The 26,257-nt window shown below is 38.8% G+C and overlaps 1 protein-coding gene across 3 annotated transcripts in view; it reads left to right on the top strand.

Annotated features, from left to right (window-relative positions):
* znf704 (zinc finger protein 704) overlaps positions 1–25,964 on the top strand; it is a 46,983-nt gene extending 21,019 nt beyond the window's left edge. Inside the window, exons 3-10 of one of the 3 annotated variants that reach the window (XM_043218427.1) lie at positions 8,156–8,259; positions 9,249–9,490; positions 12,709–12,809; positions 15,544–15,821; positions 16,554–16,664; positions 17,083–17,180; positions 17,645–17,788; positions 20,079–25,964. In XM_043218427.1, the coding sequence (XP_043074362.1) occupies positions 8,156–8,259; positions 9,249–9,490; positions 12,709–12,809; positions 15,544–15,821; positions 16,554–16,664; positions 17,083–17,180; positions 17,645–17,677 (967 nt within the window). In that variant the 3' untranslated portion in view covers positions 17,678–17,788; positions 20,079–25,964. Of the gene's footprint in view, positions 1–8,155; positions 8,260–9,248; positions 9,491–12,708; positions 12,810–15,543; positions 15,822–16,553; positions 16,665–17,082; positions 17,181–17,641 lie in introns of all 3 variants that reach the window. The other 2 variants (XM_043218428.1, XM_043218429.1) reach the window with 2 other exon arrangements.
* Positions 25,965–26,257: the final 293 nt, after the last annotated feature.

The following is a 26,257-nucleotide window of genomic DNA, read 5'->3' as shown; positions in this document are numbered from 1 at the left end:
CATGTTTGGCAGGAATATTAAACAGCACATAATTTTTATTAATACTACTACTAATTGTGATACTGAATCCATGTTTTAGCTGATGCTAAAAATTCAGCTTTGCTTCACAATATTAAATTTTTTTTACTGCATTTCAAACTTTCAAATTTTTGAATTATTGGAAAAAAAGTAATTGTTTTTTCTTTGAATGTTATGTTTTTCTTCATAAATGGTTATAATGCCACTTCATATTCATAAACAATCTTGAGCAGTGCAGGAAATGAAAGGTTTGTGGCTTTCAACACATTCTTACTGGTGCTTCCAACAAAAAAAGCAACAAAGTAATTGTCTAAAAAAACCTGTTCTTATTTTAGCCAGCTAGATTAGATTATCTTGGTGGAAAATCAACAGAATTTGCACTAAAGTGGTGTAACTGTTTAGTGAGTTTGGACCTCACAGCTGTTATGGCTTATTATATCATTATGTCTTGATTACTGGAGAAACTAAGGCATGTTTTTTTTTATTTAGTAAATATGTTTGAAATGATACCATATGTATTGTGAAAGGGTGCTTCTTATAATAAATAGCAATTACTTATCATCATGATTTTCGAACCCCTCAACCCAAAAAACTTGTCATCGTTTACTCGCCATCTCAAACCTCTTTGACTTTTCTTTCTTGAAGAACAAAGACAGGTATTTTGAAGAATGTTTCAGCTATTTAAAACAGCACTGAACCCCTTTGACTTTCATTGAACAAGTGAAAACATGACATGAAGGTGAGAAAATGATGGCATAATTTTAATTTTTGTTAAACTATCCCTTTAAAAAAAAAACCCTGAGGTTCCAGATGGTTAATACGACATTGCAGCGGCCCATCTCATAAATATGACCATTCCGACGTGACTTGAAGACAACGTCTGAATCTGGCCGGTAGCCAGCAGAAACACACAGGCATTGATGTGAGCTCGGTATTCAGGGAATAGAACAACACCTAGTGTGATCAGCAGTCATTGTTCCCGCTGTAGACTTTATAAAGACTTCTTTTTTTTTTTTTTTTTTTCTCCATGTGGATGCCGCCTCTTTTCACTATCACCTCGCTTTTTTCCTGACAAAAGGGGCGGCTAAATGAATTGCTTGCAGCAGCAACAAGCTCTGTATTCCCATCGCTCATTAGGTCAGACAGAAACATCAATTCTCTGAGTCCATCAAAGCAGTTGCTATGCCTGCCACACGACGCGGCTCTTAAACATCCCAGCGCTGGCTTTGTGAATGCAGCTCAGGTACTCCGTCATGGCGCCTCTCAGCTGGGGGAGGTGACGCAAAGTCTACGGTGGGTCTTTTGCCGGTTGCTTTTGTGGGTCATATCTTTGTGTGAACTATACTGTGGGATGTGGACTGAAAAGTAGGGCGCTGATGCCACGTCTCATAGATGCACACGACCATATTTCACATTCATTTCTCCTGAGATGGGATTATGTTTGAGGCTTGAAGTATATAGGTTAATATACGTTCCTGATTCTCAACCTGGGACAACTAAACAGTTTCCTGGGGGTACTTGGAACATTTTAAGTTTTGCTTTACCTAGAGTACAGAAAAAGTACTTGTGATATTGTGATCCATACTTCAATAGTGAATTTAAGTGACTTTAATGTTATTAATGATAAGCTTGATATGATTATTACATGATCTCCCAATCATCATTTTTATTCTAATTTCATGAACATCTCTGAAGTAAGCAAAGCTTATGTGCACTGTTAATGCATTTTGCTCAGGTTTTGCTTTATTATATATTTTCCAATTAAAAAATTCTATTTAGTATTTTTAAACACATAATAGCAAATATTTTTATGATGATGACAATTATTATTTGATAATATTCTAATAATTATTATAAAACAATAATTGTAAATGTTTTAATAGTTTTTGGTTATTTTGAAATTATGTATGAAAATGAATTTATTATCATTATGAATTTGATTATTAAGTATTCTAATATTTATAATAAAATTTTGTTTTTTTATCATTTTTATAATTTTTCATTATTCATTTTTTATAAATTGTTTATTTCTTTAATAAAATAGCATAATAGCATATGTTTTGCCCATTGTTTAAATTACTTTTTTTTTTTTATTTAGAACAAAATTAGTTTTTTATTTGTAATTATTACTTACAGGGATTTTAATTATTTAAAATTCAGTATTAAGAATAATAAAATGTAAATGTAAAATATAAAAATAAAACATGCCTAACCCTTCAACCTCTGTGCAATAATATATGGATATGAATTATGTTCACCTGCAGCTGCAGTCTGGCATTTTTCTTTGACATGCTTGTAAGAAGCTTGGCATATCAAGCATACTTGTCATATTTTTATCTGGCAGCATAAATGACTGGGATTTTTCTCCTATTCTTTCTCTCATGTGGGCTCTTTCACAGTGGCGCTGTGTAACTGAGTCAGATAAAGCCTTCTTTTCTCTTTCCTTTGACAAACGTGATCTGGTCCTACTGGTGAGGTCGATGCTGACCCGAAGTACCTCAGCCCATGTTTAGAAGGAATGTGGATATCTCTCTCTTTGTGAGCGTTTTTACCCTTCCTCACATCGAGGAACGCTCGTGAACACGGCAGGGAACTGTAAAAACCCGACCCAAGCGTGCGAGGTGGGGGCAGGGGAGGCTATAAATGGCATTCGAGTGGCCAGTGTAGCCAAAACGCTGTGCTGTATTTTGTCTGTTTGCAGATTAGCAAGTAAACAAGGCTGTCCAGTATTAAGGGAAATCATTGTACAACTCGAGCTTTGCTTCTGGCCGCGGGCCAGGCTTCACAGGCACAATGTTTATCCATACTACAGGGAGCTAGACCGTGTGTGTGAGGTAAGAGGAGGCTGGCTTTGGTCCGATGCCAGCCACTGTGATTTCTGGAGCGCCTCGAGCATCCCCGTGTTGACCGACAGTACCCCCCTCGGGCCCCTGAGCCCGGCGCAGCCCACACATTCAGCGTATCCCGCGCGAGCGCTCAGCCTGCAGGGTAAGGAGAGCCGAGGCGGAGGGGGCGAGATGAAACCAGCGTGGCATCGAGAACAAAGACCGTGCGAGTGTTTGTGCCCCTCTGCCTCGACGGCACGCTTGACCTGTAATGATACAAAGTAATAGATGATGAATGGATTAATCTTTGCTTTAATCAAATTAAAAAGAGATAATGTGTGTGTGTATCTGTCTCAGGTTGCCAAGGTTAATGTCTCTCGCTCCGGAGCGTTTTGCAAGTTCTCCTTCCAATGAGAGAGAGATTTCCAGAAGAGTTGAATGGTAGAGTGTGCAGTAGATGCGATTATTATCAAAACTGGAAATGGTCCTGGAACGGTCCTCTGGGCGAAGCAGACTCGAGAGGTTTTCTGAAGATTATAGGATTGATAGAGTCTTGTGTAAAGGTTCCAAAAGCAGGATTTCACGGCAGTACCATAGAAGAACCAACAGTTCTTAAAAGAACCTTTTTGTTTTTTTAGTATGATGAACATTTTTCTTGCGACCATTGATGTATAGTCTAACTTTTAACTATAAGAATACTGTTAGTTCCCATTTGCTGCCTATTCTTGCCAAAAGCTGTTAACTTTGACAGGAAGAGACTGTCTGTTGTTATTTGCTGTTTATATACAGAAATCTATTATTTTTTTGTGTAATAAAAATAACTTTTGCTGTCACTTTTGATCAATATACTGCACCCTTGCTGTCCTCTTGATACATTAGCACACAAAAATGCATGAAAGTGCCATTTCCAATGTGATATTCACTTTGCTTCGTTTACTTAATATCTTTTGAAATAATCAATTAAAATGAGTTTTCCTCCTTTAGAAGCACAGTTACTCGTGGAGGTTATGCAGATTGACATTAGATTGGTCAAAGCTGAGACTGAAGGCCTACAAAAAATGCTATGTATAAAATAAGTACTGTACTTTTGATCTTTATGTTCAAAAACAACATTAAGCAGCACTGTTTTCCACATTGATAATAATCAGAACTGTTTTAGAAAGATATCATGTATCATGTAATGATTCTGAAAATTCAATTTTGCATCACAAAAATATAAATATAAATACTTTTTTAATAAATGCAGGCCAAACTCTAAGATTATTTTCAACACAGTAGTATAAAAACAGCTTCGCATTACATAACACAAGTGAAAAGGAGGCAGTAATGCATTACAAATCTGTTTTAAATGTTAGGAAAATAGCTAATATATGTACTTGTGACTATGTGGCCACACACACATCAGTTCTTCTATTTTGATACACCCAGTTGCATCATTGCTCAGTAACCATGAACAAAACCTAAATCGCACTATTATAGTCAATGAAGCTGTCTACATTGGGTGCCATCAGCAACACAGTTTGCAAGCTGCAGTTTTCTGCTTGGTGTATTTTTTTAAATCACGGCGCAAGTATAAATTGTACACATCACATTTGTACCATCAATATATATATATATATATATATATATATATATATATATATATATATATATATATATATATATATATATATATATATATATATATATATATATACACACCATCAAACCATCCAGCCCTGCACTGTAATGATATTACACAGGAAATTGAAAGAAAGCAGCCCATATATGCTGCCGCTATTTTATCTTTTAACGGTATGCGATGCTGATTGGATCTGCACAAGGCCATAGATAAACGCAGAGGGCTCGGTCTGTGACTGCATCCGATTAGTATCTGACAGTCAGAGGTCGCAGTCACAATGCAACATGTTTACAGCAGGTTAACGTTTATAATGGCTCGACGTCTCTCATGCATATTTGTCCGGTGTCGCATGCAGATTTTTATGTGGATGGCAGTGATAACAGAACGCAGGAGCTCACGCCGGGGGGCTTGAGGGGTCTGATTTATTGCCCGTTATTCAGAAGGAAATGAGCGTCATACACTAGTGGCTGTAATAAACGATGGACGGCCCAGCTCAAGCCAACTTCAAAGGCATCTCTCCGCTCCCTCCTGCTCTCGTTCAAAACCGAACGGGAAGGGGAGGGCTGCAGGGGAGGAGCTGTGTGCTTGGGTTTTTCGGGGAATTCCCCTGACTTCCCCTGTGTTATTTCAGAGTTATCAGTGTTTACTGACGTTGAAATGCTCTCTGAAATCTGAATCGAGTGCAAATTGTTTTCGATCGTTTTGGTAAGTTTAAAGTGACACTGTTCTTTTTCCAAGAATGGTTCTTGTGCCACTGTTGCAAGGTCAGAATGAGCCCACATTAAACTAATAAAAGACTGTAATCCAATCAGTTTCCATTATACCCGCCTAAACCTCTGTTCCTTTTGAAACTGGAAACATCTTTTCAGTTTTCTGTGAAAGTGGGCGCCTCCTCGATGGACTCATTAAACACAAAGGTCCAGATGTCTGAAGGTACGTAGGATAGTCTTCCTATAGCCACCCACTCTCTCATTTGTCTTGCGAGATTGGACGGTGTACAAAAAGTTGGCACATCTGTCTGTTGAATCACAACAGATGTCTATGAACTGCCTCCCCCTTCTGGCTGGCGGCCATCTTACCCATTTACCCCATGACCAAAAAAAAAACATTGCCGTTTGGCTTCCTGCAAATGAGGGTGGTCACGCGAAGAATTACTGGGCATTAACGTCTCTTAGATCTTGTTAATTCATACCCAAGCTCATCTCTGTAACATGGCCATTAATTTATACCTGTCTGATTGGAAATGAGCAAAAAGAGCATGATTATATTGTCCCACTCCCATTGAGAAAACCAAAAGACGTCAAGCGAGATGAGAGATGAGAGTGAGCCAACAGCAAATGAGATGCAGCACTGGCTTGGTTCACAGCAGAGCATCTGTTTGTCTGTTCTTCCCTATTTGAGAACAGTAACTCCCATAATGTGTTTTTCCAGCTTCATAACTGGAGATATTCCAGGGATGATGGGAAGAGGCCATGATTAGAGATGTGCAAAATTGCATCTTTTCATAATCGTCTAGTCAGTAGCCTCGTATAATTAGGCTGGTTAATGGTCATGACCACCACGGACTGATCAGACATATTTCTTAAGGGCGTTCACATAAGTCATGCTGCAAAATTAATATTAAAAAAAAAGAAATTCACTTTATTATAGTCACTGTACTAAGGCTTTTTTTTACTAAACTGTTTAATAATATTAAACATACTATATATTAATATTAAACTAGACTAAATTAGACTATAATTTAAAATTGCTTTCAAAGTTATCCTTTTTCCTTCCAATTATTAAATATAAATATATTACCCTTTCAAATCATATTTGTGCCCCTGGAGCACAGTCTTGGGGTTAATTTGTAGTAATAGCCAAAAATACATTATATGGGTCAAAATATAAATATGTAAAGATGCATTATGTAGTGTTTTTGGCTGTACCACCAAGCACCCCCTTGTAGCCTCTTAAGGGGTCCTCTCCCTCTGGTCACCAATCTACTAATTAGTTGATGGATGACCGCATGATCATTCTAACTCATCTTAAGTCACAATGCATTTGCTATTTTATCAAAAATATTATTTTTGAATCACTATATGAAGCTTCCCTCATGAGTCTATGTAGAACAGTTCATAGTGGGTAAATGAGGAATGTACAACTAAAGACACCACTTTGTCTCCTGTCAAATTCAAGTTTTGCAGCTGAATGTATCGCGTACCTCCTCGTTTAATTACCTTTCATAAATGTGCACCCAGCTTCACTCCCGTGGCTTGATAAGGACACTAATGACTCATGTGATTTGGGACTTCGGAGATCCTTTTTGTTCAAGAGTGGTGGCAATATATTACTTGTTAATTACACAGGATCTAATGCGTTTCATGAAATGTACAATATTCCATTGGATGAGAGATATTACAGCTCTTAATTAGCCGGTGTCCAGGAGCACCAGCGTGGCATTATCTGGAAAGCTCCATCAAGCCCAACGTGCTCTCCCAAGGTGACCAGGAAGTTCTTATAATAGTAGGGTCTTGGGAAAAGCGGCATCGGAAAAGAATGGCAGCCTACCGTGATTTATCCGAAAGCCGTAATGACATCATTCTCGCCGCATGAGAAACATAAATTAGGCCTATCTCTAATGGAGGTCCTGGGCTTCTCTGTCAGCCAGAGGTCTCTCGCTTTCTCCGTCTCTCTCGCTTATGAGATTTCATGCTGCGCCTTTGGCAGGGCGGCTCAGGTTCTCCCAAGAGAGAAAGCTCTGACAGGTGAGAAGATTTATTACTCCTTCCACACGTCAACGCATTCATCGTCCATCTTTCAATCACAGGCATGAAATACCTGTTTGAGATTTTACAGATGTCCTTTGCTATCTAAAAACACTGACGTGTCTATCACGCAGCCTTCTTTTGTTGTTTACAAAACTGTAAATGCTGTAAGATCAGCCACTCCGTTCCCATTGTGGAAACAGGTTGCTTTGAGATATCATCATATGCCATCATGTTATCGTAAAGAGACATGTACACTTCATCTGTGAGTGATGAGAGTCATCTGTGAGGACAGATGTTCCTGTTCTGTCCATCATAGGAACGCTGTGCGGGGCAGCTTTGGAGATCCCACAACAATGAATGAAGCAGCTGGCATGGAAGCTCAGAGCAACATGTTTGTAATAGCCTGAATCAAGGAAGTCTATAATACCTGAGGAGAGTTAACATAAAAATGTGTGCTCATCTCAAGGGCCCCAACAGCTGTCATTTGATTTCAGTGGTTGAAAGAACTTCTAATGCATACTCTATTTAGTGAGCGATTAGAAATGTGTCTTTTTAATTATGTATAATGGTGTAGACGTAAATCTACAAATTGTGAAGGTTTTTTTTACGCTAACTTAGCAGACAGACAGCTGATTAGCTCACTATCCTATTTCCTACCCAAATATTCAAATAAACTTTTTTTGTACATGCAGCCATGTTGTTTTAAAGCAATAATCTGATCTGTAAATCACGTCACTTGATTAATAATCCTTTGCAAAGAATTCAGATCTTTGATCTGCAAAAATCTATGGTCTCTCTATTAACTTAATTTTATCCATCAGAATTTGTTTGGATCAGTGACAGTCATCAGGTGTTAGATGGGACAAATTCTAAAAATAAGAAATCTCTTTTTTTTGATTTCATGGTTATTTTAAGTATCGTTTTTTTTTTTCCTTTTACAGGAAGTCAGAGGAGGAGGTGGACATGGATAAGGTGACGGCTGCCATGGTGTTGACCAGCTTGTCCACTAGTCCTCTGGTGCGCAGCCCTCCTGTAAAAGTTAGTGGTAAGTCATTTTAGATCACAACCACGTGATCACAGCTCTCATGAAATAATTTTCACACTGTCTGCTTTGAGCTGCAGAAACGGCTTGCTCTACACTCAGCTATTTCCTGTTTTTACAGTCCTGGTTGCAAGAAAAACTGTCACATGACATAGTGGTGCACTACTTCAGCTGTCATGAGACTGACTTTTGCAGTCTTGTCTTAAAGCTGTCATCTACTAATAACTTAAAGGGGCCATATTCTACACTTCTGTAGCACTGTTTTCCCTGAAGTACTTTTAAATGTTAAGTAAAGATATCTTGCACCAAAACAGTCATAATTTACTTTTAATGGCCATTTATATTCTCTATCTGACCTCCCACAGTTTTTAACACTATACCTTCTAGGACTTCTATTTATGATTTTGCTTGCTATTACGCTTTACACTCAGTCCATGAAAATGGTATTTTGTGTAGATGTGCCATAAAAATGTAGACCTTTATATATAAATGGGCTCTGTTATAATTTGCTAACAGCTTTGCATATGATATACAAGTGTGGGTACAAATTTATTTTTATTTTAACCTAACAGTACTATAGGAGTACATTTTCACAGCAAAAATCATTCAAGACCCACAATGAGCTAAAATACAAATCACACAAAGAAACAAAAAAGGGAAACAAGAAAAAGTATGTTGTAAGTCATGTTGTACATCATGTGGCCCCTTTAAGACCTTGATGAGGATGTGTTATAACTTTAAGAGCTTTAATGAAGAATTATAATTGTGGCTTTAATGTAATATAATTAGGACTTTAACTTTCTGTTATTACAGTGTGTTACAGCACCACTGCACACTGAGAGTTTCATAAACTAACATGACGTTTATGTCTTTTCACTCCTCATTACATTTAATTGAAAGTTTAGTGTATTATAAAGCAGTATATATGTCGGGATGATGGTAATTACTGCACTTAATGTGCCTTTATGTCTTCACCGTGTCTCTCTATACAGAGGGTCTGAACGGCTCGTGGAAGGACGGGGGCTTTACTCCATCCAGCTACAGCAGCAGTGGATATTGGAGTTGGAGTGCGCCCAGTGACCAGTCCAACCCATCCACGCCGTCCCCACCCCTGTCCGCTGACAGTTTCAAACCCTTTCGGATGCCCAGCCTCAGCGGCCTGCCAGATGACAACATCGATGAGCATGATGGGAACAGCTTGCTGTTTGATGAACCCATCCCCCGCAAACGCAAGGTGAGCTGCTGTCATCTCACCTTCACTTATGGAAATTTTATCAGGCGTAACTTAGTTAAACGTTACTATAGGAATAATGGATAAAGGGGGATAATAGATTTATGACAAGACGTGCATAAATCCGCAGCCACTCAGCGCACATGCTTCTGGCAGGGTTTGTGATCCTTGAAGTGAAATTTAAATGCAGTTTAAAGTGAGACAAAGACTTGTATTTGAGTGCTGAATACAAGGGTTGATTTGCCTATGCATCAGCACTAAATGTAACCGTATTAGTTTTTTTAAATATCACTGGTAGTAGAAATAGTTTCTTTTTTTTGCTGTATTCAGGATATTGTTTTTAAAATGATTGGCTTATTTAAAACAAGCCAATCAGAATTGGTTCAGCATAACATACTGTCCTCTCTAGGATGTGGCTCATTTGGAAATCCATTGCTAGACATGATGATGCTGTGTAGAGAGGCAGTTTACTTGTCTTCACAAAAATAGACTTATTTTAATTAAGCCAATTAGAATTTGGTCTTTAAACTCAAGTTATGGGTGTCTGCAAAATCTAGCATCAGTTGAATTAAACGATAGTTAAAATTATGTCATTAATTGCTCGCCCTCATGTCTTTCTAAAGCCGTAAGACTTTCAGAACACAAATTAGGATATTTTTTTTTAATCCGAGAGCTCTCTGCATAGACAGCAATGCAACAGACGTTCAAGGTCTAGAAAGGTAGTAAGGACTATTAAATGAGTCCATGTGACATCAGTGGTTAATCCATAATTTTATGATGCTATGAGAACACTTTTTGTGTGCAAAGAAAACAAAAATAACTTTATTCAACTATTTTTTTCTCTTCCATCTCACTTTTAATTCGATGCAAGTTCAAGAGAGTACCACGCATTTGTGTGTGGTGATTAAGGAAAAGTCTTCTTGTGCCTTCATAAAATTACTATTTTAACAATAACCTCATTTACCTTTTTGGGCTTTGAACATGAGAGTCGCATTGCTGTCTATGCAGGTTCAAAAATATCATAATTTGTATACTAGAGATGGAACAAAGGTCTTACGGCTTTGGAATGACAGAATTTTTAACCACGACTTTAACTTTAACCCTTGAGATCTATGGCAATTGTACATGCATGTATTTTGTAAGGGTGCTAAAGTTTATCTGTGTGATCCAAGTGATTTGATTAATTCCAGTTTATGTAGAACATTAATTATATTCAGAATCCTCAGGACCCAGACTATGCATTTCATGCATTTATTTAACAGATATGGTACAACAACCTTCCAACTCTAATCAAAGAGCTGCAGCCACAAACCACTGTTCAGTGCATTTTACCTGTGCATTTCATATATGAAGCATTCAGTAAAATAAATGTGCAGTTTGAGACCTGAATCACGATTTGATTATTTTAACTGATTGACAGCCTTTGTAATTTGTATTTTATTCCCGTATGTGACAAGACTATTTCTTGAATTTAGAGGAAGATGTGCAAAAGTGATTTATGTGTGGTCTTATATTAGCCTTGCAGAAAGATTATTTGAGAAGTCGTGGGCACATATTTCTTCACTTTTAATAACATACTGTCCTCTCTAGGATGTGGCTCATTTGGAGGTGCCGTTACTAGACATGATGATGCTGTGTAGAGAGGCAATTTACTTGTCTTTACGAAGATAAGTTACCAATGCAGTAGGCTCCTCACAGGCACCAATCTACTTTATCTTACAGTTCGTCAGGCTCATGTCAGGTGCATCCCAGATTCTGTCAGTCTTCCCTCATTTGTGAGAATGAATAGACCTCCTTTATCTCTGTTATTGTCTCTCTAGCTTAGGATTCCAAGACAACAACGGTGCCAGTGTTTGTTGGGGCCTGTATTCATTATAACTACTACAATGTAGAATATTTAACATTTTGTAAATATGTAATAAAATTCAAAGCCCTTACAAAATATTGTGATGGTACTTTGGTAGTACTAATGTTGTTATCGGCGTGGATATGTACACAGTCCCTCCAAGGTACTTAAAAAAGTAGCATGATGGTTTTGGTATTGACTACAAAGCCATAGTGTTACTATTAAAAACTGTGGCGGTTCACTGTATACTGACTATTTACCATAGTGATATACAACATACAAAAATTGCATTGACAATAGTATGGTACAGTGATGGTAATTTCATGGTATTCTTTGTGATTTGTTGGAGTGTGGCACTTCACAGTGTTTAAATGATACTCCAAAGCACTTCCAATAAAATAAAAACAACAAAAAGTCAAACTCATTGAAAGAAAGGAAATAGTCATCAATTAATAAGAAGAAACTAATTACAAGCAATGGGACAAAAAAAATGCAGCAGATGCATTTTCATCACCACCTAAGCGTTTAACAATGATAGAGACAATAGTCCTAAATCTCTATCGTGTCTACTGGTATATCGCATAATATGTAATTAATAATGCTGTTGATGAATTAGTGCTGTTCCTTTTAGAATAATTTCTAGGAATTGCCGTGGAACCATTAGCTGCCTCCCAAACCATCAATCAGTCATATCTCAGTGTCTTTCCTGGCAGCGTCTTCTAAAGAGCCTTTCCTAAAAGAAGAAAAATGGCAAAGCTTTCTGCTTTGACCTTCAGCCGCCTTCTAGAGAGTTGACTTCAACGCGAGGACACCAGCCAGTTTGAACTGTGTTATTAATTAGTAGCTGGTTTATAGCACCGGGAATTGCGGTGCTGTTGTCATCCAGGGACATGACGAACCGATTAAGCGGGAAGAAGCTGCTTTGTTTGCCAGACCAACACAATGGCTATCTAGTGAAAATTAAATTAGTGTCATAACAATGGTAAACAAACGTACCGCATGCCACTGGCATAATAGCATATGTCAAGAGATCGAAGTATTAAGACTTTCATCTTCACTTATGCTCACTTGTGCTTTCAACCCGAGTGCAGCTCTCAAATGACAATTGTGTAATTAGTGCAGACACACTGTGTGAAAGATGACATGAGCTTTGAAAAACTGTGCTATAGTGTCACTCTCAATGCAGACCAATTACCAGCCTCAGAATAAAGCAAGAGAGACGTCTAAGGTGGGTGTCCTTTTGAGGCTCTGGGCTCAGCTCGCACCCCTCGAATCCCCCTGTATCAGTTCTTTGTGAGCGTCTGAATGCTGGGGACAAGAGGTCTGCCGATTGATGTGGATTAGTATACTCACTGTGCACCTGTGTCCCTGACAGAACTCCATGAAGGTGATGTTCAAGTGTCTGTGGAAGAACTGTGGGAAGGTCTTGAGCACAGCAGCCGGGATCCAAAGGCACATTCGAACCGTTCACCTGGGGTAAGGCACCTGCAGTATCACCAAAAAAAAAAAAAAAAAAAAAAAAAAAAAAAATCACTTATGGACTAACAATACAATACAATACAATAGAACCATTTTTAGAATAAGCAAGCCTCCCGTCTACTCCTTATTTGCATTGTACATTAATGCTAAAACAGTACCGTTAAAATGTTTGGGTCAGTATGATTTATTTAGTAAAGATGCATTAAATTGACCAGTACCAGTAAAGACATAATATTAAATAAATGCTTTTCTGATTAACTATCAATTTATCAAAGAATTCTGAAAAACAAAATACTGTGGTTTACACAAAAATATTTAGCAGCACAATTATCAATAAAACAAAATGTTTCTTGAGCAGCAATTCAGCTTATTATTAGAATGACTTCTAAAGAATCACATGAAACTGGAAATATGGAGTAATGATGCAGAAAATTCAGCTTTCCATGACAGCAATTAAATTACTTTTTAAAAATAGAAAACAGTTATTTCCGTTTCTTATCATATTTAATACTATTAGTATTGTAGTTTTGATCAAATAAATGCACCCTTGGTGAACATAAGATACTTTTATTTCCAGAAATATTTAAAACACTTACCAACCCGAAATATGTATATATGTAAATATGGCATATGTGCATTTAAAAATTAAATCCATAAAGTGCGGGAAAATTGTTAAATACGTTTTGTTTAGTCATGTTCAGTGCACTTCCCTGTGTATTCACGTAGATATTTTTATAGTCGTTCTTGCACCTCAAAATAAACCCAATACGTCAGCATGTACATAAAAAGATTTAAGATCTCTTTAACATTCACATTTATTAGTAAAACAAAACTTTTCCAAAGTACATTTCTCATCAGACAGAAACCCATTCACATTTTTATGGCATTACACCATCTCTTGGCTGACATCCATCACAGCGAACTCTGGATAGCCTTAGTGAGAGATAAGAGACTGCAGCCTGCTCCTGATTCAGTGTCAAAACACGAGACTAATTCCAGCAGGATTATCACCACGCTTACACTATTACTGCTGAGCACAAAGTAATGACAGCAAAGGCCAGGCGATTGTGAAGGAAGGTTTATGTTTCTCTCAGCTGAAGTCTAATTAAACCACGCAAGTGTCAGTACTGCTGGAAGATGCCAGGAGAATTTCTAAGAAGATCTCATCTTTCAGTAATATAGTTCAATACAAGGACATGAGAAATGCATAACTGTTAAAATATTTAACATATCAAGAACACATCAAGGATGGTGTGTCCAATTATAATATGTGAAGTATAATTTACAAAATCTTACTGTGGTAGCTTCAGATTTATGAAATCAGTCCCACACTGTGACAGGATTGGCTGTTTAAATCATTATTAATATATGAAATCAGTCAAAATGATTTTTCGAAGAATCGTGTTGAAATACTGTGATTGACCTTTGTATGGCTGAACACTATGACAGTATAGTGCTGTATTAATATAGTGCCTTATAACACGGCTTCCTGGAATACTTGATTCTGATTGGTCAGTCACCACATTCCAAGGTTTGTTAGTCCCAGATAACAACCGGTAAAACTAATAACACAGGCTCATCGGGGAAACTGCCTGCAGTCGGCGCTGTTCACTTGCTGGGAAAATGTTTTCTTCATGGAAACTGCATTTGGTTGGCTAATACAATATTAAAACTTAATTCAGCATTACGAATACCAATATTTCATTTATTAAGCCATCCTGGTATCGTGGACTACCTCCCGTTTCATACAAACGCAGATGCTGCAACGTTTCTTTTGTAGACTGTAATGGATTATATATCCATAACTATTCCACCATCACCATAACTATTTTCGGTGGTGAAACTTTGTGTAATACGTGCTATGACTGCACCGTCGCCATAAAGCCATAAAAGTCCATCTAGTTTCAACTTGCCGCTTCCTAGCAATGGCTTCTTCACTGAAGCATTTCTTTCAAATATTTCAACTCAGATCAAAGTTTTATGAATAACTATTTACTTTTGTGGCAAGAATCCATGCAATAAGCAGGATAATGTACATCCAGCAGGTTGTTATCGCAGAATAAAGCCTAACGGGCTTATCGGCAGCCCGACGCGAAGCATCCCTTACATGCTGTATAGCAGGGGTGTTCATCTAAAATGGCTTGAGGTCCAGTAATGAACCCTCCCTACCAGCTGAGGTCCGGACAATTATATATAAAAGAAAACTATTTTAGTAAAAAAAAAAAATTGTATTAAGCAAATGCAGGTTTTCACAATCAACAATCAAGTATTATATTAATTTCATAACATAAGTATTTTACTGCTTTAATACATTATAACACATTAGTCAATCCTCACATTTACAACATGTTTGCTACTTAAAAACCTGGGTTGATTTTCACATTGGTCTTTGACAAAAGCAGAGATTCGGACTGTTTGAAAATGAAAAACTATTCTCTTCTAGCAGGTGACACTTTTTAAGTTTTATTGCAATTCTTATCTTTCCGTCCCCACATAAGACCTTCTAAAGCCATAAATAAGACATTCTTTTACCATTTAAGACTTTTAAAGGAACGTCAACTTTCCTAATTTTTGAAAATGTGATATTGTTTTTCACTCTCTGAACCGCGGTCTGCCTGTAAGTGACCACTGCTATATAATATAGTGTAGAAGTTACAGTAGCTGTACACATTAAATGAAAACAAATCACGGTGTCAGTATCAAAATGTTTCTTTGGTTTGTCTCTCTTCAGGAGGAACTGTGACTCAGAGTGCAGTGACGGAGAGGAGGATTTCTACTACACTGAGATCAAGCTGAACACCGACTCTGTGGCGGACGGTTTGAGCAGTCTGTCTCCTGTGTCCCCATCTGTGCTGTCCCCCCCGCCGGCTTTGGACCAGAGACAGCCGGATGGCACTAACGGAGCAAAGAGCGAGAACAGCACCACCACCACCACCACCACCACCACCACCTCTCAGCCGCTCTGCTCCCAGCGCACTCTACCTAGTGCACACAGACCACGCCTACCAGGTACAGCCCAGCCAATCACGATGAGCTACGCACGTTTACATAACATTACATCACTTCAGAGATTCACTCTGATGCTCTCAGAACACAACCACTAGACAAATACATATGGATATGACCTAGTATTTTTGAGCAATTTCAGAAAGCAAGCAGAACATTTAATATCAGAAAGCCCTCTCGATATGAAGACAGACTCGACAGGTCAAGTTATGCATAAAGACGTTCTTTAGTCACAATATAAACCATGAAAAGGTCACACGTAAGGAGAATTGTGATGAGATTATGTTCCTTTTAATGGCATTGCATACACTCGCATTCAGTGTTTTTGAAAGAAGTCTATAAGTTTATGCTCACCAAGGCTACATTTTTTAATTCAAATTCATTAGAAATGTTAATAGTTATGAAATATTATTACACTTTAAAATAACTTTTAAAAAAACGCTCGATTAAAACTAAATCACTAAAATTGTAAACCAAAGCACAAAAACATAACTTCAATATTATAAATTCATAAAATTATAAATGTAAAATTAACCCTGTTAAACAATGTTTGTAAAACGTATGCTGATACGTCACATGCTGTAGCTTATAATTCAAATAAGTGACATAAATAAGAAAGCTTATTTTTTTTAAATACTAGATGCTGTCAACGTGGTTATTACAAACATGCATACAGCCCAGTTATTATCGCTGGCCCGTAGTCTACAGTATATCAGTGTGACTGTCACTCCACAGGCCACAGCCCCTGTCACCATCCCCTCCACCAGCTCCTCTGGCTTCACCCCCTCCAGCAGCAGTTTCAGTATCTCCTGGCAGTCCCCACCCGTCACATTTACTGGCACCTCTGTGAGTACACACACACACACACACACACACACACACGTGTTCCTATGCCCATCACACACATGCACACACTGAACTCCAGTGTGCCTTGCTACAGACTGTCCCTTTATACACACACAGTCCTGGCCGATTGTGTTTCATCATAATCTACTGATATATCAAATTTCAGCCTCTCGTTTAATGTCAGGTAACTTGAACGTGCAAACACAACTGTGAGATGTGAGACAGTCCAACAAGTATCTCAAAAGACTGACACATAACCAAATACACAAACGCTCACAAAAAAACGTGAACAGGCTGAATTTTATGCACCGTGTCTCTATGAATCGTGCGTTGAGATTTTTATGACAGGAAATGGATGAATGAATGATGTCTTTGGCTTGGTGTGAGGGATGTTAACTCTTTCTCTGTCTGACTGCAGGCCTCCCCCACTCACAGCCGAACGCAGGGCTTTGGGGAGCAGCGCTCTCAGACCATTGCGGTGCTCTCGTCTCCCCCCAGAGCCGCAGGCTCACTCAGGTACTGGCTTAACTACACTTCCTTTCAGTCTTAAATTAAGAGTTTCACGTCAGAATAAATTAGCATAGTAAAGCAAAGGCTGTGTAAAATGGTTAGATTTGATGAAAGCTAGAGGTGTGGCTCCTTTAAGGGACATTCTTACACATTTTATGAGCGTCCAGAATCTAGTCGCACATCATAAACTCTTTAAGTAGTGTGGAAAAAGTGCAATCAATACATTATTTTCTCTGCTTACTTGGTATGATGCCAGAAGCATGTGAAAAGTCCATAAATCCAGTGATGTTGTGCTAATAGCAAGGCCCTATAAACTCCTTAATCCATTCACATTCCATTCACAGTATGATCCAGCAATAACTAATTATTTAATCCTATTTCAATTATGGAAGTACAGATTTTTAGTAAAATATTTTTTGTATGTTTTTAAGACCGTTCTTTTGTGTTCTGTTTCATGCGCTGCACAGTAGGAAGTCACGAGGCGAGGGAAAGAAGTGTCGTAAGGTGTACGGCATGGAAAACAGAGACATGTGGTGCACGGCCTGCCGCTGGAAGAAAGCCTGCCAGAGATTTGTTGACTGAAACAGCTGTGACGGCTTACACACAAAAACAGGGTGGGCTTCCTTTGCATGCATAGCATAATGAAATACATCCCTTCTCTTTCTTACTGACCACAGACCCACCCTGCTTCACCTTAAACCCACATGGACTTCGAGGGTCAAGCCCTTATGCATTCCCTCCTAAACCATCGCACTCCCAATCTTTGCAGATTTCCAACTCTCCCTTTGAGGCGGATTGCTTTACACTGCAAAAAGTAAAAAAAAAAAAAAAAAAAAAAAAAAAAAAAAAAAAAGACTTGTGATCCATCTCTTTTTGTTTGTGTTCAGTATACTGCTTAAAAACATTCTTGTCAGTTCCTAAAGGACCAGTCAGGGCAAGACCAGCCTCTGTCCATGCTCTTTTTAAAAGAGAAGAAAGCTCTCTTTCAGACTGTGCAAGTGCTATAAACCCAACCGGAGAAAGTGTTTCTTTTTCCATGGGCACATTTTCACATTTCTCCTGCCCATTTTACTGAAGGTTAAGGGTTGGACAGCGAGAAAACCCTGTCTTCTCAAGAATGTACCACCACAGGGGTTTGTTTTGGGATGTTGACTGGACAGCTCCCCTGAATGGAAATTTCTCAATGCAAAAAAAAACAAAAAAACAACGTAAAAAATAAATATGGGAAGAGAAGGACTTTCAGCTCCCCCTTTCAGCCGTGCTGACACAAGCAATTGCACCTACGAAGGACGGATTTTATATCTCTGGTTTTATATTTGCGTTTACCAATAGGACATTTCTTTCAGGGATGCGATCAGTAAAAGCAAAACCAGCAGTTAGATTTTACAGCAAAGAACTCAGTGCTTTTTGTCACAGGAATACCTTCTTGCTACCAAAAAGGGTTTTTTTATGTGCCATTTTTTTCTTCTTTTTTTTGCTTTGTGTGTAACTGACTTCAACAGAACGAAGTACAAAGACTGCGATCATTAAAACCCAGTGGCACAGACTCGCATCAAAGTTAGAGATCGCAAGAAACAGCCATTCAGGCAACCTCTCCTTCCCATTGGACTCCATCTGCAGGAACGAACTGCATTCATATTAGAGCCATATATGAACCGTGGTGGTTTCACGCCACAGTCTGTTGCCTAGAGAGGCTCAACCAACATGCCCAAGTAAAAAAAAAACTCTGCAAAGTGGTTAATTTTACCTCTGAAAGGTGAAGAGCTCTTTACCTCTCACCTTTTCCTGACCTCACAGGTTCAAGTAGGAAGTAATAAAAATAACAAATGCCACATCTACTCCAGCACAGGAGCTGGAAGCACTCAGATGCGGTGGTGTTATTATTCTTCTGTAGTTGGTACAGTATTGTATAACACTGGTCACAGGAGGATGGACGTCTTTTCACGATGGGCTTCTTTGCAAAGGATGACCAGAAAAATTGTCCCACGACGTCAACACTTGGTTTGGCTCTTAAGGAATATGGCTGCTTGGTTGTCAATTGTTATCTGGCACTGCTTTGGTGGCTCTGATGCAGTCTAAAATATGATATCATCTACGTAACATCAACAAGCTAGTTAACTCATAAATCTGCAAACAATGCTAATTGTGATCAACTCATTGTCTGTATCTGTTTTCTTCATCACACTGTTTCCCTTACTGTCGATATATATGTATATAGATAAGGTATATAGTATTAAACCCCCAAAACAGAGTGTTTATGCTCATCGTAACACTTGGTTTTAATGGTCGAACGGCTTTGTTCACACTGCACATATATCAGATTTGTTTGTATAATGTAGTCAATATCCTATAGCTCCAAATGGGTTATATACGAATGCTATAAACATCATCCTGACAAGAGATTAAAAGAAACATGGATCTAAAAGTACAGTAGACTACTTGGAATCTAGTTACAATTGACATTAAGAAATACGCTCTGATTTCACACTCATGAACATCCTCAGCGGTTCAGAATACAAAAAACTTGATCATTTAATGTAATGTAATTTCAAACATGTGGTTTGGATCTGGTTTGTTTAATGTGGTACAAAAAAAAATCTATTGATTGAAAAAAAAATAAATAAATGTAAAAAAAAAAAAAAAATCTGAATTTTGCTGCCTTGTGAATAAAGCCAAATAGACCAACAGAAAAAAAACTAAAGGCATTTTAAATGTGAATCTATAATTAAGATCCATGTAAAATTAATATGAATCTAAATAACATCTCCAAGAAAACACTGTCACTGGTTTAATGTCTATATAGAAAAAAAAGAAAATTCAGAAACAACCTAGAGTTCATGACTGTTTCTGCATTTTGATCTCTAATTTTCCTTTTTCTCACTTTCTGTTGACATGATTCAACAGATCTTGCAAGGAAAAGGTCTCCAGGGCCTTGCGTCTTTCCGTATGACTGGAGGCAACCTGTTTGTGAAAGCACAGCTATGCTGAAGCCACACACCAGCACCCATGGGCTCTAGCACTCCAATTCTACTCCAATGCTTATTGAAACTTTTTGTGATCTCATGCCAGACATGAAGTTGAGTTTCAATAATTAAACAGCTGCATATTTCGGCCCCTCCGCTGGTGTGAGGAACATCTCAGAGGCTGCTGCTTGTCCCTCCATTCCCTTCCTGGTGCTATTTTAGACCAAAGGGTCTAAGAGATCTCACAGGCGTTTTACGTAAGAGGGCAAGCTGATGTCTACAGTTGTTTACATTGAGAATTGGGGAAACTCTTTCCATCACGGTTTCCTACAAATGAGGAAGTAGAAGGATATTTCTAAATGTTAGCTAAAAATATGCTCTTGCCTCGGATAAGCTGTTATGTGAAGATAAGATCACGGTGCATTTGGTTTCTAATGATGTTTCACACACACCTGTCACCATGGTGCTTTTGTATTGGCTGCAGTTTTGTTAGCTAGGCCACGGCGCATTACTCGTGTTCATTAGGGGTGCTAGTTTTCTTGTGCACAGGCCTTTGTTTTGTCGTACAACGTGTAATTTAACATGCACATGGTGCGTATCAAGCTGCAACATGAGTGTGGCGTGTTTTCACTATTTACTTTCTTTATCGCCAACTTCGTACACAGGTTAAACAGTATATAATGTACCTTCAATACTTCTATAAGCTACCTGGTAAACAGTATTTAGGACTAGTGCTGCTCATGAATACCTACTTGGGTCCATGTCTCATAGTAAAGCAGTACAAAGCTTTTAATGTTCAGATCCAGCAAGATGCCGAGGTGTTAGCTGTCTTTAGCCTAAGTAGTCTTCTCTGGTTCCGTGTAAACATACCGTATAGGTAATTAACAACAATAACTAATAACGCTATCATATTACTCAAAATGTGTAACTGTTTTGATCAGTATACTAAGCTACTTTAACACGCCGGTGTACAGATCCTAGGGAACAGATTAAGATGCTTCCCATTCTGAACTTTCACCAGGTCCAGAGTTTAACACGCCAGTTTAGCTGCTTTAAAAGATGCAGAAAAGTCTCGCCATCTCTTTTCCCACGCATCCATGTGAGGAAAATCTGAAAGTGCGATGTTAATCGGATACCCATATGTCTTTGGTTGGTATTAGTGTTGGATCTGTGCAGATGTTTAGAGTGGGTGTGCGTATCCCATGTCAGACTGACCCAATCTGACTGTCTTAGCGTAGACTGAATCGTTTGTGTAACTCCAAACCGCCGCTCAGCTATAGCCAGATGGCAGATGGGCCACTCAGTAGTCTACTTACATAACTTGTGTGTTTGTGTCGAGGCACAAACAGCAAGAACAAGTAGAGGCCGTTGATGGGACTGAGTCTGCAAAAAAAAAAGAGGCTGTAGTCGAGAGGAACATTCCAGACTACACATTTAAATCTTTTTGTTATGAAACAGCATCATCAGGATGGAACGTACTCTCTATTAGGGGGCTTATAATATCTGCTGTCACTGGACAGTATTGGCATTCTGCAATGCATACTAACGAGAAATAGCTGCCGGGTTCCCGTGGTATATGATCAGGTCATGTCTATCCTAGGTGGAGAGGGGTCCTGAGAGGATTTGTTTTAGTTTTTTTCCATGGAGGGGGCCAGTCCCTCTGACCGCTTTCAGGAATGTATTTGTATGAGAATATATAGGAGTCTGACTGTGCCTTGGTGAGGTCTGAGATTGTGCGTGGAGATGCACAGAAAAGCAAAGGAATGTTTCTGGTGTCGGCTTGTCTGAGTTCATCATTTCGTCTGGATTTAAATGTGTGGGAGTGGAGGCCCCTTTTTTTACTGATTTGAGGACTAGCTCTCGATTTATTTTTTTTTCCAGCTCAAAGAGTCTTTTGATGAATTTGAAGCTTTGGGGGTGGGGGGGTGTCTTTTCCCGGTTGTGCTTTGTACACGATTTTTAGCTACAATATCGTAGTTGTTTTTGTCTCGTTGTTTTCATCTCCGGTTTAGGAAACGCAGCGGGAAACGTTTAATCAACATTTCAAACAGGGGTTTGTTAAATACGGCTGCGTTTTAAGAACTGGGGAGCGTTTTTCTTACAAGATGCTTAAACAGTGAGATCATCCATTATTGTCAGAGACTAAAACTCCAGCCTAACCGATAGGACCATGCACAGAAGATCTTAGCATTATGAATCACAAGCTTGGTTGGATCCAGATACCGATTTATGTTTCCATCATGTCTTTCAAAGTAGGGCTGCATGATGTGGGGGGAAGATTTCTGTGCGTGTTTGTCATTACAAGATGATTTTAGCTGCATATTGACTTAACAAATGCACATTATAAACGACTCAAACTCCACGTGTTTATATGGAGCAGCGTTTACTGCGACACCGACAACACCAGATCATAAGCTGCTCATGTGTAACCGAACACCGTGCTGCGCTTCAGTCTAAAACACACATTGCATATATTTATTAAGTTACATTTTATGATTTGATATTCGCATCAAGCCATTTCATGATTTGGGTTTTAATTTTAACGAATCATGCAGCCCTATCTCAAAAGATCTCAGACAATAAGCAGGACATAATGCAACACGTTTATCTCAAGCCTTTTTTGTATTGAGAGAAAAAACGTCCAAACCCATCCAAGAATCTTCAAGAAGTCTCTTTACATCTTGAAAATAAGGTGCCAAAAGACACCATGGGAATGTAGGCTCAATGCTCTGAATGGATTATCTCACTGCTGACCTTGTCAATCAAGAACCATGTTAACCTCAAGAACTCAAAGACTGTCGCACTGGATTTTTACACTTTTTCAAGTATTTGCTGATCTAACTGTATTTTTTAATACTGCATGTGCATGCCGAAGAAAACAAACAAAAAATATGATCTGAATTTATGAATGTTGTTTGTGATGTTTTATCTGTAAAAACAGGCACAGGGCAGGCAGGCTGCTGTTACTATAGTAATGACATGCAAAATCTACTTCCTCTGAAAGTGTACTCGTTTCCATCATGCGATTTTAGCAACTTTTCACAGTCGCCCATTTACATGCTATATTCTGACGCAAAGGGCACATTTTTAAAAGGGACAGTTAAACACCCCAAAAAATGAATAGTGTGGATAACGGGGCCTTAAATGCAGAGAACCACTGCGTGAGCCGTTTAGTATGGATAAAAAGCATCCTGAACATTTTTCAAAACATCTCTTTTTGTTTTCCAGACAGCAACATACAGATTTAGGACAAGTAAATATTTTTGGGGGTGATCTATATCTTTAAGATAAAGTGCTTGACTCTGATTGGCTGAAGAGCTGATAGAAACTGCCACATTCTGCAGTCATTCCACTGGGTCTGGGCTAAAAGCCAAATTTGTGTGGCTTCTTAGACCTGTTCTATACTTAGCATCGTGTTCTCATATCTAGTGATTTTATGGGGGCCATAAAAACAAACAGATGCTGATGATAAAAGAACCAGCTTCTGACCATCGTTGAACAGGGAATAATAACAAACGCCTGATGGGTACTACATAAGCACTTCGAAATGATCTAAAAGAGAGGACCAGTTCGTCTCGAGGACCAATGTAGTCAGCCCAAACTGTGCTTTTTTTAATTTTTGGTTCACACATTTCTGTCCCATTGTCTGTTCTTTTGACATTCCTGATTTTACAAGTACTGTTTGATGTTAAGAACGGGCATCTGATGCCCTGTGCACATGATGGAAGCCTACTGTTTAAAGAGAAAAAGGGAAAACTCAGGATGTCTTCATCTTTGCATGCCGCTGCTAGCAGAAAAAAATGCAGCAGTTGAGTTGTAAAGCCATAAAGGAAAAGAGGTGTGTTTGGGGTGACTCATGCCATTTACCAAAATTATTATTTTGACCAGTAAGCAATGTCTAGACTATATTCAATAACTGTGTATTATTCATTATTGCACACTGACTATATGTATATTGGAGCTGTTCGTTGAAGAAGGTACTTGACATCTCTATGCCAATGTGAAGGATAAAGTCATTGATGGGGGACAGAATTTATTGTAGATGCAATAGCTATAAATGTAGCTATGAATAAATGGATGATATATTTATATATGATTATAAAAGAAAATATTGTTATCCTGAAGAGGGACACCCTTGAATTTGGCAGGTTTTAAAATAACAAAAACAAAAAAAAGACTTTGTACCATAAAAAGATTATACCATATTATGCATATAACTTTTTGACATCAGCACTAACGACCCGGGGATTAGGCCTACAGCCGAAATTGTTACTTAGGTTCAAATTCAACGAAAACCCAAAGATTATTTCTCAAATAAGGCACGACATATCACAGCAAATACTCAGCATAAATGTCACTTGGCATTAACGTAAAATAACAATAATAAGCTTATTATGGTGCAGTCGCATTTGCAAAACTTTGTGGTGAATTTTTGTGGGCAAACTAGCCTTTTGTCAATAACCCAGAGGTCACTTCCAAACCAAACATGTTAACAGTCTGACGAGCTAGAATCTGCTAATTTTCACCTGATTATTCCCAAATGCTCGGCTTGCTAGCGACATGGTTTCAGTTTTCCCGTAGAAAATTCACGCGCGAAGCTAAACGTGACCGCGCCTTAAAGGGCCATTCACACGGAACGGGTTGTGGCGTTCAAAAACGCGGGAAAAGTTTCAAAGCACTGCCTGACTTTAAGGGCGTCAGTGTAGCATTATTATTTTTTTTTTTTTACACCGAACAACGACTGAAAACGGCGCCGCGTGTTTTCCATTCCTAGGCGCGGTTTCCCGCGTTTTTAACAAACCCGCGTCGCGTCTGGAGCGAACGGCCAGTTATCAAAACGCTGAAGCGTTGTTTATCCGACGTAGATGTCGCCTGACACACACTGACCTGTATCCGAGGCGATGGGATAAACGGGCGGCCCGTCTCACCATTAATTACATTTCATCCTGGGTTTAACGCAGACGTCGCACGCCAGGCCGAGCGCGTCGCGGTGACGTTCGTTTCCCGCCGGGCTCACGTGCGCCGGCCCCCACGCGCCTTTTCGTCTCCGTGCACCCGTCGTAACGCGCGCGTTCAGAGCTCTTTCTTAACGACGGCGATTGCTGCTGAAGGCCGTCAGCCGGCGACAATTAACGGAATGAAAACAAATGTAGCCCTGTTGTTAAACGGCGTCGAGTATCAGCAGAAAAGAGGGCCTTAATTAGAGGATATTTTTTATTAAGGCTTCGTGCCGCTATATTTTGTCATTGTGAGTGTCTGGTCTGTGTTCACTCGGATACAATTATGCAATTTTATGCTTTAGTGCACAGGTTTACGCGGCAACACCTGACAAATATAACTCATGATAGACGGAAAGAAGTTATTTTTACACCGCTCGCATTTACGCGCACTAGTCTCGATAGAGGGAGCCGATGATATTTCATTATCTGGACTTGATATAAAATATCGCAATACATTAACTGAAAGCACTTGCTTCGTGTGCAACGTCTTATACTGTTTATCTAATTGCACCGTTTTGTTCCTTCTCCTCGTTTCCCCAAAGTTCAATAGATTTTACTCCTCTTCCTCCCGAGGGAGAGAACACTTGGTGACTGTTATTATTATCTATCTCACTTGCTGGCTGTACTAGTTTTTACTCTGAGCTGTGTGTAAATAGAAACTGCCATTGTAATTGTGCTACGGTGACAATGTTCTGGTGCTCGTCAGTGCCGCTGTTGTTGTTTTCTTTGGTGTAAAGACCTCTTCCGAGGGGCCCGTATTCGTACGAGCTCCCGGTTCGTGGTCGTGGAAAAATAAAGACAAATTTTTTCGGCAGCTGTTTACTACACATTGTCTGCTGGTGTGTGTGTTTTTATTAATCTAATAATAACCCGGCGCAACGGCGCTCATTTCAGAGACCGGGCTTGATTATAATAGGTTGCAGACCGAATTGTTAAGAGCTAATTAGCAGCCTTGGGTCATACTGCGTTTGAGAAGAAAAGCACACAAAGCTTTCAAGTTTTCGAGTGTTTGCGGGCCCTATGGTGTGCTTTTTTTGGTCAAAGACTAATTAAAATAGCCTTTAGGATGCGTGTGAATATTACTGTTCGGAAATGATAATAATTTATTAGTTGTTATTAA

This window comes from Puntigrus tetrazona, chromosome 19 (genome assembly GCF_018831695.1).
Source record: "Puntigrus tetrazona isolate hp1 chromosome 19, ASM1883169v1, whole genome shotgun sequence".
In the NCBI taxonomy this organism is placed as follows: Eukaryota; Metazoa; Chordata; class Actinopteri; order Cypriniformes; family Cyprinidae; genus Puntigrus; species Puntigrus tetrazona.
Note: the sequence above shows the minus strand (reverse complement) of the source record. Positions and strands in the feature narration are given on the sequence as shown.